This window comes from Lycium ferocissimum, chromosome 10 (assembly GCF_029784015.1).
Source record: "Lycium ferocissimum isolate CSIRO_LF1 chromosome 10, AGI_CSIRO_Lferr_CH_V1, whole genome shotgun sequence".
Lineage (NCBI taxonomy): Eukaryota > Viridiplantae > Streptophyta > Magnoliopsida > Solanales > Solanaceae > Lycium > Lycium ferocissimum.
The window spans coordinates 19,390,078-19,406,364 of NC_081351.1; the positions used below are offsets into that span (position 1 = coordinate 19,390,078).

A 16,287-nucleotide genomic window follows, 5' to 3' on the forward strand; every position below is an offset into this window, starting at 1 on the left:
CTTGGAGTTTGAAGTGATTTTCATGACCTAAGGTATATTTTAACTTCCTTTTGATCTCTTTGAACTTCTACAAGTAATTGATCATAGAAATTGGTGAAAATCCCCATAGAACAAGCTCTTCTATATTCTTATGAAACTTTCATGAACTTAGCTTATTTATTGGGCTGTTTTATATGGTTTTGTTGTGTTATTTGGAGTTATGGTGATATGGATGAGATCATATTGAAGAGGAGAAGTAGAAAAGTAGAATTTGGTAGCGTTTTACGGAAAAATTTCGCTACAAAAAGGGGCCTATCACGCCTATAAGTTGCTCGATTAAATGTCTAAATGAAGATTTCTATAAGCTATGACCTTGGTTTTGATCTTGAATAGTCTGTATTATGTAGGAAATTATTCGTAAGATGTTCGAGGACTCGGGGAAATGCATATAACTCTATCGACGAGGTATGTAGGGCTTTCTATTCTCTTTGTGGCATGACTAGATTTCAAATGACGTTTCATTGAAAAGTTGTTCCGCTAACTTGGATCGATCGCGTTCCATGATAATTGAGCTGACACATACTCATCTATGACTTGTACCAAAGTATGGTCCACATCTCCTTTTGGCTATCGATTAAAAGACTTTCCGTTCAACTTGTGTCGATTATGTCCCAAAATGGTTAAGCTTACTCTTTTCTCATGAATAGCTTGTATTGAAGTACCTTTCACATTTCGTATCCCTCTTGTTTATCGAATGAAGAATGATATTAGTTATGGTACTCTTCACATCAAAGTTGAGTTGATTGTGCTTCCTTTAATTGAGTTAATCCTTATCTTCTTGTCTATTGCTCCAAGGTGACGAACCTCTCGTTGGCACACTCTTTCCGATAAAAGTTGTGTCGATCATATTTCATAAGAGTTTGGCTAACTTTGGCTTCGTGAATAATTCATAACAAGATGTTTCCTTGTACTTTTACTTCTTTGGCCTAATGATCAAATAATGATAAACGTAGCGATAATAACGATAGTCGGAGGGTAACGACGATAGGTCACTCCGACTCTTTTTATGATATCTTTTCTGAGGTCAGTCTTGCATTGCACTTATATATATGTATTTATTTTCATTACCGAGCCGCGCTATAGTCGGCCGGGTAAGCACTTATATGTGCACCTAGACATGTTTCTTTCTTTACCGAGCCGTGTTGTAGGCAACCGGGTAGGCACGTAGCTGTGCACCTAGATGTATTTCTTTCTTTACCGAGCCGTGTTGTAGGCGGCCGAGTAGGCACGTAGCTGTGCATTGCCACTGATCAGTTGGGCAGAGATGATGTTATGATGATGAGCTCACCCCACAGAGAGATTTATTATTGTTATATGATATGATATATGCCTCCACAGTGAGGAATGATTTTACGGGCATGTATTTACATTTATGTCATGATTATGGTCGCCCTCAGTGGCCTCGTTCAGAGTTTCAGGTTGTCTCTACATCTTTTCCCAAGTTATCTGTATCTCTTATGCTTATGTTATGTTTATGCTTACCGCCTTACATACTCGGTACATCTTTTGTACTGACGCATTTTGTCTTGTTGTGATCATGCTTGCAAGCAGTATGGTAGACGGATTGGTGTACCTTTCTCAGTAGGATACCAGAGTTCAGCAGGGATGTTCGCACTCCATTCTCCGGAGTTGCTGGTCAGAGATATATATATATATATGTATGTATGTATCTATTACGAGTATGGCTATAGCTATGTCGGGGCCACTGTCCCGACCAGTTGATGCATATTAGTGCTTTTAGAGGCTTACAGACTATCAGTCAGTGTCCAGGTATTGTGTTTGGCCTTGCCGAACTTCTGACTAGTTGTCTTTCTTGGTTGTGGCCTGGTCGGCCCTAGTTATGCATATATGTATTGTTGGGCCTTTTCTGCTTGCAGGTTGTTATGATGTACTTCTTACTATTGTTATTCAGCGGCCTTGTCAGCCTATGATTCACGTTACAGGGTTTAGATATCACAGTTGGTTCGCTCGGCCCTTCGGGTGCCGGGTGCTGGCCATTCCCCAAGGTTGGGGTGTGACATTATATAGGCCACAACAACCTAGTCATGTGCCAAGCATGTGAGGTAACTTCCCACTAAGGCAGTGCCAACATGGCCATTTTATCTGAAAATGAGGAAAACCGCTCAACTTGCCAACTGCCTACATGTGCCGCGCGCCTGTGCGAGTCTTTGTAGCATTTTGGCTCCAATGCTTGGCGCCATGCTCGCCTTTCCTGCCATTTGCCTACGCAGCATGCCTTGTGCACATGCCTGCCTTTGCTGCACGCCCAGCTCGCCCATGACACTGCCTAGCTCATGCCAACAACCTTGCCTTGCCTTGCCCTGCCACATCTTGCCTTATCTCGGTCATGCCATGCCATGCCATGCCTTGTCTTAGCCTTGCCTTAGCTTGCCCTTCCCCGACCTTGCGCATAAACTCTTGTTGTCCGGCCCTTCCCTGACCTTGAACATAGCGAGAACTTAGTGCATCGGGCTAACCCATTAAGTGTATTTATAAGCAATTCACCACTTTGAATACTTTACAACCCTTAACGTTTTATAATTAGTACTCCCTCCGTCCCAATATATGTGCTACGGTTTAACTGGGCACGGAATTTAAGAAAGAAATAAAGACTTGAAACTTAAGATCTAAAACAAGTCATAGATATTTGTGTGGTTGTAAATGATTTTATTAAGGCTAAAAGGGAAATTTCTAAGTTAAATTATTTCTAAATATAGAAATGAATCATTCTTTTTGAGATAGATTAAAAAGAAAAGTGTATTACATAAAGTAGGACTTATGAATAATTTTTATTCCGCGATTCTTTCACTTGGCACCATCTTAAGATTATATCTAGCTATACCATTCAAGTGTAGATATGTCAGAATCAAATTTGGTGAAATGGAACGCGACTGTCTTATATAGCTCACGGTGCTGCTGCAAATCTGCACCAACGCCTCTTCACACTCAGTGACTCCTCCTAATGCATATCGCTTCAGTTTGAAATATACTTTCGAAAAATCGTTGTATTAAACTATGACTTTGCTATAATATTACATTATTTTCTTGATATTAATCGTTTACTTTTAGAATTGGATTTCAAATTAGGAAGTTCTATTTTATCCTTTTTCTGTTTTGAATAAAAAACAGTTGAGTTGAGTAAATAAAAAATCCAAATATTTGGGTCGTGTATCTACGTCCAACCTACGGTAGAAGAGAAGGTTCCATCGGAATAATTATGTTTTTCAATTCATGGTTTCTCGTCTTTTTTTTTTTTTTTTTGCCTTTAAAAAAGAACAAAAAAAGGGGGAGGCTGTGGGGAGAAATGACAAGAAGATATTGGAACATAAATTTGGAAGAGAAGATGGAGGCAGGAGTTCATTTTGGTCGTGGTACTAGGAAATTGAATCTTAAAATGACGCCTTATGTCTCTGCAAAGTGTAGAGGTATTCATATTTATAAATCTTATTAGAACTGTTTGTTTTTTTTTTTTATGAAAAGCTTGTGATTTAGTTTTTGACGCAACAAGTATAGGGGAAAATAATTCTTAATTGTTGGTACAAAAAATAAAGCAACTGATTCAGTACAGTGGCTGCAATAAGGGCCAGGTGTCAATATGTTAATAAAAAATAGCGGGAAGTGCAAGAACATGGCGAATGTAATAGAGAGGTCCGTGCAAGGTGCACTACCAAGAAGTCATTTTTTCCCACTGAAATTTTTCACTGAAAAATGTTTATATTCGTGACTATTCCTACTGAATGTTGGTGGGAAAAATCTAAATAGTAGTGTTTTCACACGGAAAAACCTAAATAGTAGTGTTTTCAAGAAGTTTCCCAACGTTTCAATAGGAAACTGTTTCCCACCATGTATTTTCCCAGTGAGCTGGTTCGGTGGGAATGATATGGGAAAATCATGCTTTGTAACACAAAATTTTCACTAAACGTCTGTGGAAAAAACCTATATTTCTAGTAGTGGTGGTAAGGTAAGGGGTCCGTTTTGCTGGTTCTGTGAATCATTTGAAGATATAGTGAAAGTTAATGTGCCATATGGTGCAAAACTACAATGCCAGGAACTCTTCAGCATGGGCATATCTCTCAAGTTGGACACTGAGATTTGCTAAAATGTCTGATTAAGTTTCATCTTCCATATTATACTTGTGATGTAGACATCATGTTGATTGCAAACACTTATCTGTATTAGCTGTGTATATCTCTAGTTTTGACAGGAAAAGAAAACGTCTCTTGTATCTAAAAAATAGTTGGTTATCAGGTTGAAAAAGTGTTTATTTGTTTTAGACCCACTTAAGATCTCAAACTCCTTTTTGGTGTTATCTTTTTTGCTAACATGATTTTTTGATTGAATATATTGGAAAAAAGGAGGACTGAATCTGAAGGAGCATGCAACAAAATTAAGCAATGGATTTTTTTAGAAGAATTTCACTTTGAAAGCACGATTTTTTTTATTTTGTGCTGGATTTAATTTGTATCCTTTCCTCTTTCAATCTCAACACTTAATGCAGATAGCTCTGGTGGCCCCGCTTTTGCCTCTAGGTGGAGACAACCCCCTCCATGCCCACAACATAGAGGAGTGGCTCCAAGCCTCAACATCCGCACTACAATAGCTCACTAGAGCGATATATGATACTAAACCAAGACCGAGATAATAGAGGACTGTCCTTTTTTCGTTGATCTGAGGCAGTGGGTAGCTTATAATTTCAGTTTCTTGAGGAGTAATTACAACATGCAAAGGTTGAGTGCTTACTCTTGTAAATACATATATTCAAGGGACTACTTTGAACTTATACTAAAAGTAAGTGATCATTTTTGTTATTGATGGATGTGGGTCCCACCAGAAGCATATGCTTCCTGACAGTAAGAGTAAAGTAAATAGCAAATCTGGAATTTGGAAAAAAGACAAATATCAACAAAATGTGAATGATGTTGGCCATTATTGAAAAATTGTCACTTTCCAACTGGTACCATTTGCCTGCCCTGGCAAAATTTTTGCAAACAAAAGACCAAATTAATGACTTTCTTCCTATTATCTAAATCAAAATGTTACAATAATGGAAAAAGGAAAACATAGAATTCTTACATATGAATTATAAGATTGAAAAAAAAAAAAAAACACGAATAGCAAATTCCTTAGAGGGGTGGTTATAAATTACTAGGTAGCTTAGCTCCTTAATCTTAAAGAAGATTTATATTTAATCTACATGCAGTTAAATAATTATGTAACTATATTAACTATTATGTATTGTTTTTAGTGGAGAAGTTTCCCTGCAATTAATATAAAATGCAATTTCATTGAAATATAGCGCTGATAAGTTTGAATAGCCATTCAACCACTCGCTTAAATTAAAAATAGCTGGCGAATGTATAATATGTGTGTAATTCATGTTATAATCAGTGTATAATCGTAGATAATTAATGTATACCGGCTAGAAAAAATAAACTGTGAATTCTATCGGCTATTTGTTTAAAAAATTATCATTAGTATAATCACATTCAAATGTACACCTCATTTTTATTAGTTGGAATTTCTAGGGAAGAAAATAGTCATTATCCGTTGTCACAAATAGTCATAAGTACAAGGGAATTATAGTTCAATTCTTAGTAATACCAATAACTTTTTCTAAGCTTTAAAATATTTACACTACTAGAAAGTTCAAATCTATGAGATACTTTCTATTATGTATGATATTAGTAGTATTACAAACTAGTGGGGATTGTTATATAGCTTGTAATATTGGAGTAATAATATTTTAAATTACTTGAGTACTGCAGTTGAAATAACTAGTTTGGGTACCATAGATGAAATAGGCACCATCCTTGAAAACTTGTTTTGGATACCACCGCTGAAATGGGTACGGGTACCAAATATTCCAACAGGTACCATTAGTGAAATATTACCAATAGGTACCATTGTTCTGCATAAGGACACAACCTTTTCGGAACAAGTGTCTATCTGAACTACTTATCTTCTCTATAAATAGAGAAGTAATCACTCCATATCAATCACTTTTAATTCAACTCATAATAGGCTTGTTATATCTCAAAGGAGCGTTGTCTGCTACATGCAATCATTCTTTTGAGACAGTGATAATATCACGCCTCAAGCCATTCCTTTATATTCTTTTCATCTAATTTCTAACATGTATTGTTTTTGTGGAGAAGTTTCCCCGTAAGTAATTTAAAATGCAATTTCATTGAGATGTAGCTGATAAGTTTGAATAGCAGTTTAACCAATCGCTTAAATTAAAAATAAATTTAATAAATGTATAATATATGTATAATTCATGTTATAATGAGTGTATAATCGTAAATAATCAATGTATACCGCCTAAATAAAATAAATTATGAATTCTATCAGCTATTTGTGTAAAAACTTATCACTAGTGTAGTCACATTCAAATGTACACCTCATTTTTATTTGTTTGAATTTCTAGGGAAGAAAAATAGTCATTATCAGATGTCACAAAAAGAGAAATTGACTCACTTTATACATGACTATTTCATGTAGTGGGCCGTTATAGCGTTTGAATGGTGAGTTCAAATGAACTCAATGTTTTTTATGCTAAACATAATTTTATATCTGAAAAATGATAATTTTTTTAATAAATATTAAATTTTATTTTTTTAAAGATTGAATCTATCAAATTAACAAATTCACACATGTTGCATATTTTGTTCTTTTATTGTTGTTTTTTTTTGAATTCTAAGAACTAATGGCTCCAAGTCCACAGTACACACATGCTTAGTTGTCTTCAACTAAGGAAAAAAGATAGGAATCTATTCATAAATATCAAATCACTTTACCACATTCTTCCACATAGACTTTTCACATTCTTTTTTTTTTCCCAACCTGAAATTATTGATTGCTTATGAGAGGGAAACACCCCAAAGGTCCTTTCTTTGTACCTTTTGTTACTTTCTTTTATAATAAATAATCTTAAATTAAAAGAATATTAATCTTCCATTTGTTTTAACAGCAACAAAAATAATAAAAGTAAAAATTCCTTTAATGTTTATAATTTATCTTATATTTGCAGTTCATTAACCTATTGGTTTATAAATCCTCTTAACATAATTTTTTGTGTCAAATATACTCTGAACAACTTAAAAAGTCCAAAGATTTGTGAGGGGCATATTTGAATTTTTTAATTATTTAAGATACATTTAAGATAAAAGATAACGTTAAGAATGTTTATGAAAACATAAGATAAATCACAAACGTTAAAGGATACTTTTGACCATCTTTAGAAAAAACAATAAAACCCACAAAATAATTTAAAAAAGAGAGAAAATAAAACAAAGAGGGAATATAAGGGAATGTACTAGTATGGTCCTAGATACACGGCTAAAATCTCGATATGTCTCAAAATGTCTCTCACAGATTTCAAGAATCATTATTTTTAGATCTAGAGAAGAGAAAAAAGTAAAAAAAAGTTATTTATTTTTTTTATTTTTATTTTTTATGTTTGTCCCTTTTCCATATTCCAAGAATTTTATAATCTTTTATTTCAACCATCTAAAGACAAGTAAAAAAACAAAATGGTATACACTATCTGTATACCATTTAAGGCCTCTTTATACTTTCTTGTCTTCTTCTCTCATATAGTATGAAAAAATTAATCTTTTTAATTGTGGATATGTACAATGACATGAATAAAATAGTTTATTTAGTCCACAAGAGAAAAAAGTAAAAAAAAAAAAAAAGTTTTTTTTTCCCCTTATATTTGTGACTTTTCCATATTCCAAGAATTTTATAATCTTTTATTTCAACCATCTTAAAGACAAGTAAAAAAAACAAAATAGTATAGAGTACATATCTGTAAAGTTCTGGAATTGAGATTTGAGATTAAAACAAGCATTTTAATTTAATGTATCTTTATACTTTCTTGTCTTTTTCTCCATATATAGCAGTATGAAAAAAATTAATCTTGTTAATTGGGGATATGTACAATAACATGAATAAAATAATTATTTGGACAATACTGTACGTGGGTGTTTGTGTTTTTTAAATATAAGTACATTGTGTAAGATTTAAAATTTTAATCTCTAAGCAAGAAAGTTAAAGTATTTAGCAATAATTACATAGTAATAAATGAACAGCTCTTTTTTGGGTATTGAAGTTACTCCTGTGAATTAGTGTCATCCTTTGTTCTTCTAGTTTCCTTTAGGCAAAGTTTGTGACCACTCATTTCTCTGTTTTTTGTAGCCAAAGTGTGAACTGTCAAAGTGGGGTTAAAGGGTTTTTCAGGGTTTTCTTGAAAGTTTTTGTTTTTGTGTTGTCAGCTTTGTCACTTAACTATACTGGTTTGCACATTTGAGTTTTACAAACTCTTATAGGATCTTGGTTAGTAGATTTTCTTGGTTTCCTTCAGTGGAACAAAGTTATATTCAGGTACTTTGTCTATTTTTATTGTGTTGTTCCTTCATTTGATGCTTGTGTGTTAAATGTTGTGTGCTTATAACTTAGTTTTGAGATGTGGGGTTTTTTAATCTTTATATATTTCTTGGGATTTTGGTGTTCTTTATGCTTTTTAAGGTGTAATATAGTGTTAGTTTTGATAAAGTTTAGTTCTTTGAAGGCTTTCAAGCATTTCTTGCTTAGGAGAAGTGGATGAGAGTGACTGTTTACTGGTTATTAGACACTGTTTTGCTCTTTTTGAACTGATATAGCAAATGTCATAATCAATGTTACCTCTGTAGTGACAATATCATTTGTTTTGAAAGTGCCATCTAGTGGATTGATAGCTATATGGCACAATTTGTGCACTAATAATTAGTTAATGATTTGTTTTTTTGGTTGACAGATTTGTCACTCAACTATACTGGTGTTTACATCTGAGTTTTACCAACTCGTATAGGATCTTTGTTAGTAGATTTTCTTGGTTTGCTATAGTGGAGTTAAAGTTAAATTCAGGTACTTTGTTTCTTTCTTTTTTCTCTTGTTCCTTCATTTTATGCTTGTGTGTTAAATGCTGTGTGCTCCTGAAGTAGTTTTGAGATGTGGGGTTTTTGAACTTGAGGCTAAACTTGTAAAGGGTTTCTTAATCTTCAAAATATTTCTTTGGATTTTGGTGTTCTTTGTGATTTTTAAAGTGTAAGATAATGCTAGTTTTTGATAAAGTTTAGTTCTTGAAGGCTTTTAAGCATTTCCTGCTGAAGAGAAGAAATGAGAGTGGCTGTTTTGTGGTTATTGCACACTGTTTTGCTCTTATGAACTGATAAAGCACATCTCATAGTCAATGTTACCTCTGTGGTGACAATGTTTTTTGTTTTTGTTTTAAAGTGCCCTGAAGTGGACTGATAGCTATATGGCACAATTTGTGAACTAATGATTAATTAATGAAACAGAAATGTCAAATTCTTGGGAATCCTGTGACCTATTATTTGGGTAGACAACCATGTTAAACTACCAAAAATTTGAAATCTTTTGTTATGTTTTTGTTAGACGGAACCAAACTGAACTAAGTGCTGTTTGCTCCTGGAATTTTGGGTTAAGCTAGACATCCTTTAGTGGACAAGTATGCTAAGATTTCTTATATTATGGGTGTGTGCGTTCCTTTTTTCTTTTTAATTGCAAGGGGTGGGTGGGAATATAGTATATATTCTTCTAATATAGTTCATGTTGGTAGTACAAGATTCCCATACTTAAGCACAGTGAACAAGTTAGAAAAAAAAAAAAAAGCCTTCTATTATCTTTCCGAAAGTGGTTTTGAATTTAATTACTTTGGTCCTCCGTAGAAATAATGTGGTCACTCAGCCAAATCCCTTGAGCTCTTGGCATGTTTATTTTCTTTGCTCAGCCTCTCTACCCGTCAAAAGGTTGAGGGTAAGGTCTGCGTACACTCTACCCTCCCCAGACCCCACCTGGTGGGATTATACTGCGCATGTTGTTGTTGTTGTTGCTGCTCAGTTTTTAGATTTCTGGGGTCGGTTTTACTGGGAAGAAAAAACTTTTTGCCTTTTAAGTTTTGCAGTTCTGCTTGTCTTCAAAGTTATAGTCATAAGGCTACGCTCATTTACTTTCTTTTTAATCAAATAGCTTTAATTTCTTGTTCTCTTTTTTGTGTAGCACTCTCTTGACAAATACCGTTTGAAGCAACAGTTGCCGGCTGATTGATATTATAGTTGGAGTTTTGGATGATTCTGATGACGCTTAAACCGTGGCTTGCCATCTCTATACTATTTTCTTTCTGTATCTCAAATGTAATAGGTAATGCAATAAGTTTCTACCTATCAGCTTAATAATTGATTCTGAGCATTGGTTAATATCATGCAAGGGTCTTTATTTGGTTATATGTGGAATATCACTAAATATGAGGACCCGCACTTGCATCATCGATTTTGAATTATTAAAAGTTTAGTATAGTGTTGTCTGCATCGTGTATTGAATGCTTAATTGAACTACTCCTTGTTTTTTTTATTTTTTTGTGTTGTATTGTCATGCAACTTAAGTGTAAAGATCATCTATTTCCTACTTTATTGGCTTTCTAATTTAGCTTATTAAATAAATGTTCTAATATATAATACGGGTCTGTAAGCTTTGAGTAAATATGTTAACTTCCAAGATGAATTTTTTATGAAAAAGAAATTCATAGATGAAGTTAAAGTTAACTGAATATAGTGAATATCTAGTGATATCAACCATCTCCAGTTTTCTGTTATGCTCAGGTAATGTGATTCCGGTCGAGCACATATTACTCCCTCTGTTTCAATTTGTTTGAACCTATTTCCTTTTTAGTCCGTGCCAAAATGAATGATCTCTTTCCTAATTTGGAAACAAATTCACTTTATGAATGATTTACAGCCACACAAATTTCAAGGCTTATTTTGAACCACAAGTTTCAAAAGTCTTCTCTCTTTCTTAAATGTCGTGCCCAGTCAAATGGGTTCATATAAATTGAAACGGAGGGAGTATATAGCTACTCAATACACTTAGTTTTAAATGATAGATTAAGTTATCTAGCAGCTTCTAGTTAGAACTTAAAAGGCCTTTGCTAGGTTTCTTTTTGACGTGGCTTATATGCAGTACCATTCATACTTCCTCAGAGAAGACTTCTCATACTAAGTTTTTCTGCCTCTGAACAAAAGTTAATAGGTTGAGCTTCTATCAGTAATTATTACTATGATGTCTTTAGTTATCTTCATAAAAAATGTTGTCTTGGCATGTTAATTTTGTCAACAGTGGCTCTAGAGAGGCTATGCCTTGAGCTTATTCAAACTACAAGTACTTGACTTCCCCGCTTGTGGAAAGCGCCAGGAATACCCTTAGTTGCAGTATTGCTGCTTTAGGACTGAACTTTCATTCTGTATGAAAGCTTGCCTGAATATACATTTAAAATATATGCATGCATTTCTCCGTGTTAGTCTAAAATATTTAACATAGAATGCATGCTAAGTTCTGCATTGATGCAAACCACTGCTTTTAGATGTCTTCTTACAATGATCTGTCAGCTAATGTGTTGGACATAGCATGAAGGCTCAGTGGCCAGGACAGGTTAACTGTATAAAGATTACTCAGCCGCTTAGTTAATGTCCTTAATTTTCTTTATGCTGCAGTACATTGATATCGGAATTGTGCGGTTCAGTAGATATGTTTCTGCCCAATTGGTATAGCACTAATTTAATGAATCTCAAATTATACATTTAGTGTATTTCCATAATTAGTACTTGACAAATCTAGAGCTTTGAGTCTTTAAGATCCTCAACCTAAGGTAAAAAGCCAGAAGGAATTTGCAAATCCTGCTTCACAAGCTATTGACAGAACAGAACCAACAACAACAACATACCTAGTGTAATCCTCCCACAAATGGGGTCTGGGAGGGTAGAGTTTACACAGACCTTATCCCCTGCCTTGGCAGATAGAGGCTGTTTCCGGAAAATGCTATGGAAAGCATTGAAGCTGTCTTACAAATTGCTGGTGTCTTATTGACTTGATGAAGAAACTATTAATATAGTAATAATGGCAAGTCGGAAGAAATCTAGAAATCTGGTGTTCCCTTGTTATTTTGTACCTACAAAAGTAGGTGGATATAGCTTTTTTGGAGATGGATTTTATTTGTGTATCTTGAGCTGGTAAAGCATACTCTGCTTTTGTTCTTTTTTCACTTTGACCGTTTGACTTTACACGAGAAAAGAATTGGAGGAGCAAATGGAATGGAAGCTTAGTTTACATGATATATATATTATGTTCTTTGTTGTTCCTGTCTTTTGTGCTGTGTTTTCTGTTCATGTGATTAATTTGTTATAGGATCCAACCGTTTGAGCTTCTAACATATTGGCCGTGCTTTGATTCATTTGGAGTTTTAATGTGTGTGTTATTTCAAAATTGTAGGTGCATTTGTTGGAGTAAACATCGGGACTGATGTTACAAATTTACCCCCAGCTTCAGATGTGGTTGCACTCCTTAAAGCTCGTCAAATAACTCACGTGCGCCTATTCAATGCCGATGCTCATATGTTGAAGGCTTTAGCCAATACTAGTATCGAAGTTATTATCGGTGTTACAAATGAAGAAGTCTTAAGGATTGGAGAATCTCCGTCAGCTGCAGCTAATTGGGTAAATCAAAATGTTGCAGCTTACATGCCCGGGACAAATATTACAGCTATTGCTGTGGGAAGTGAAGTTCTCACAGCAATCCCAAATGCCGCACCGGTTTTGGTTCCCGCTATGAATTACTTGCATAAAGCATTAGTGGCTTCGCGACTAAATAACCAAGTTAAAGTTTCAACTCCGCAATCGATGGACGTGATTGCTAAGGCATTTCCCCCTTCCACCGCCACTTTCAATTCTTCATGGAACTCAACAATCTTCCAAATCCTTCAGTTTCTAAAGAACACAAACTCATATTACATGTTGAATGCTTATCCGTATTACGAGTATGTTCACTCGGCTGGAATCTTTCCGATCGAATACGCTCTTTTCCAGCCGCTCTCTGCAGTGAAGCAAATTGTTGATCCGAACACCTTGTTTCACTACGAAAGCATGTTTGATGCTTTAGTTGATGCTACATACAACTCTATGGAAGCGTTCAACTTTTCAGATATTCCAATTGTTGTGACAGAGACGGGTTGGCCATGGGATGGCGGTTCCAAGGAGCCAGATGCTACTAAGGAAAATGCGGAAACTTTTAATAATAATCTTATTCGGCGTGTTTCAAATGATACCGGTCCGCCTAGTCAACCGAAAAATCCGATCAACACCTTTATTTACGAGATGTTCAATGAAGACAAAAGACCCGGGCCTATCTCGGAAAAAAGCTGGGGGATTTTTTCTACAAATGGGACCGAGGTTTATTCCATTAGTCTGGGTTCGTCTGGCGGTATTTCTGATAATTCTAGTGCAGTTTTTTGTGTAGCAAAATCGGGTGCGGATGAGAACAAATTGCAAGACGGAATTAACTGGGCTTGTGGCCAGGGACATGCAAATTGCAATGCGATTCAATCTGGGCAGCCTTGTTATTTTCCGGATACTTTGCAAAATCATGCTTCTTATGCTTATAATGACTATTATCAGAGAATGCGTAGTGCTGGTGGAACATGTGATTTTGATGGTACAGCAACAACGACAACGAAAGATCCGAGTAAGTTACCATATCTGGCGTTTTAGTACGTAATTTCCTTTTTTGTATTTACACGGAGTTTCGGATATTTTTTGTTGATAATGTTGTGGTAAATTCACAATTAACGACATGTTGATATCCCTATTTTTTATTTTTCACTCCCATATCGTTAGAATCTATTTTGCTAATCTGGCTAAAAGGGAAATGCACTCTTTGAGATCTTTATTATTCCATGCTGAATAAAATAAATATAAACTCCGGTCGAGTTTGGCATGATGTAATATCACATACTCTAGTTTATATTACTTGAACTAGAGTATAAAATGTGTTTTCTATTGAATAAGTTGGGTTTCATTGCTCCTTACAGAGGTCATTTCTTTTTCTTTTTTCTTTGTGGAGGGGAGAGTAAGTTGATAAAAATGTCGTTTTAGACTTTTAGTTCTTCAGTATCTTTATTTTTGCGGCTACATTAGATGAATGGCTTTGATTTCGTGAAATGTTTGTCTATGAGATATGGGACTGAAACATTGCTTATTTGCAAGAAAAATCTACTTGTATCTATTTAATTTCTTACAGATTAGGCAATAATTAACGTGCAAAGTATGCGTTTTCTACAATACCGTGAAATGCTTTTAGCCCTTCTGCTCTTTTTTTGTTTTTTGTTTTTTTTTTTGTTTTTTTTGTTTTTTTTTTTTTTGGGCTCCTTCTCCGAATCACTTACATAATCGTCGATAATGATCTAGGCATAATTCATTAGAATTAAAACTTTTTTCATCCGCTTTGTATGTTATCAGAGCTGTCTTTTCACTTTCTTTTCCAAAGCCTGATTCCTTTGATGGTTATCCTTGTGCAGGTTCCAAAACATGTAAATTTACAGGAAGGTGAGACATCTAAACACTTACAGCGCATAAATTATCTTTGTGAATACAGTCAGACTTCTCTATAACAACCATCCTCTATTATAAACGACCAAGTTTCCTTTGGAACCGATTCCTTATGTTATATTATATGTTCTCTGTAACAACATTTCGCTCTAGCAGCCATAAAATATCTGAACGAACAATGCTGTTATAGAGTAGCTCGACTAGACTAAAAATGCTGCATTTGCACAAATGTTGCCTCTATTTGCACTGAATTTTCTTCCTTTTTATCCGACAGTTCGCATCCAGGTGGGGTGTTCCCTCCTGCAGCATTTGGACCAATCGGTGCGATTTCTCAGAGTTCAACGATTCAAGCGCCTGTTATCATGTACACAGTGGCTGTATTTTTTGCTTTGTTGATGCAAATGTGAAATGCACATTTTGTTTTCTAGCATCTTTAGGAAGTGAGCTCTTTGCCTTTTTTGGATTCCCTTGTATTTTTGCAGGAAAACTGAACCAGCTCTGTAGTTTGTTAGTTTAGATGATTGATATTTGTCTGACACTCAACTAGATTGAATTCCATTTTTTTTCCCTTGTTGGTGAAAAGCCTCCTTACTGTGCCCCCTCCCCCCTGCTTTAATCGTAATAATGGTGGTGTTTTGGTCGGCTTGGATGCGCCTTTACTCCTATCAGTACAACTATGATAAGAACTCTGTCCATCAATGCTAAGACATACGAGAAGACATAACTATTCATGAGAAACAGTCACTTTCTATCAAAGCTTAAACGTACCAAAAGAAATCACTTCCCATTAAAGCTTAGACATATTGAGATGAAATTATTTAACCAAGCTAGCATCTTATTTATAAAATTGTGAATAAAAATACTCAATGTTTTTTAATCTTTATTTTTGAAGAACAAGATGTGTTAGGATAACAAAATTTGCAAACCCTTTTGGATGAAGTTGTTCTTTTGGATGTTGAGATTCTAAAAAGATAGAACTTGACAACATGGTTCCACCAATTTCAAAGTTGAAATTCTTTTTGGCAAAAGATCATTATCCTTTTGCGAACAGACAATGAAAGGAATTTCTCTTGTTTAAGGAAATTAGATGCTTACAAGTATAACTTGTGTCACACTTAATTTTTCTATTATGATAATCGTAATGTTCGAGTCTGTTTGTGTAATTTTGTCTTTCAAAACTATAAGGATGAGAAAAAAATATTTATTTTTTGTCTTACTTAGAACGAATCTCTCTATAAAAATATAATTAATAAAGTGCTTAGGGTGTGTTTGGTATGGAAAATGTTTTTCAATTTTCTCATGTTCAGTTCGTCAAATTTTTTCTTTAAGAAAAGAAGTTTCTTAAAAATGAGAAAAATAAGTTTCTTAAAAATGAGAAAAATAACTTCCGGAACTAGAAAAAACAAGTCTCACAAATAACATTTAACATTAATGGGTTCCTCCTCACATCAACTTCACCAACTGCCCCCACCAGCCAGGGCAGAGCTATCGAGGGGTGTCAAGCGATACTCATTCGCTAGAAAATTACATTGTATAGATGTGTGAAATTTTGATTTTATAGCTATTTATATAGTATCGACACCTCTTAACACAAGTTAAGCCTCATCGCAAAGGTTAAGCGGTTGCAAAAAGTCCTTAAGGTTGCATGTTCAAACTTGGGCAGTGACACATCTATATGTTTTGACACCCCTTAATATCCCACAATATTTTCATCACGACTATAATTTCGAAAGAGATAATGGTCAAAAGCACACCTCAAGTGTCCTTTTTTTTTTTTTTTGAGTTTCGAACTTGAACTATTAAGCGTGAGAGT

General features: G+C 34.7%; 1 protein-coding gene across 4 annotated transcripts; it reads left to right on the forward strand.

Annotated features, from left to right (window-relative positions):
* The first annotated feature begins 8,009 nt into the window (after positions 1 to 8,009).
* Positions 8,010 to 15,017, forward strand: LOC132032704 (glucan endo-1,3-beta-glucosidase 4). 4 transcript variants are annotated; one of them, XM_059422384.1, is made up of 6 exons: positions 8,012 to 8,424; positions 8,837 to 8,946; positions 10,102 to 10,242; positions 12,364 to 13,611; positions 14,444 to 14,471; positions 14,749 to 15,017. In XM_059422384.1, exons 3-6 carry the CDS (start codon positions 10,170 to 10,172, stop codon positions 14,879 to 14,881), a joined length of 1,482 nt encoding a protein of 493 aa, XP_059278367.1. In that variant the 5' UTR covers positions 8,012 to 8,424; positions 8,837 to 8,946; positions 10,102 to 10,169; the 3' UTR covers positions 14,882 to 15,017. The 4 variants fall into 4 exon arrangements, with proteins under 4 accessions (XP_059278369.1, XP_059278370.1, XP_059278367.1 ...); XM_059422385.1 differs by having other exon boundaries at positions 8,012 to 8,376; XM_059422386.1 differs by lacking the exon at positions 8,837 to 8,946 and having other exon boundaries at positions 8,010 to 8,424.
* The last annotated feature ends 1,270 nt before the right edge of the window (positions 15,018 to 16,287 follow it).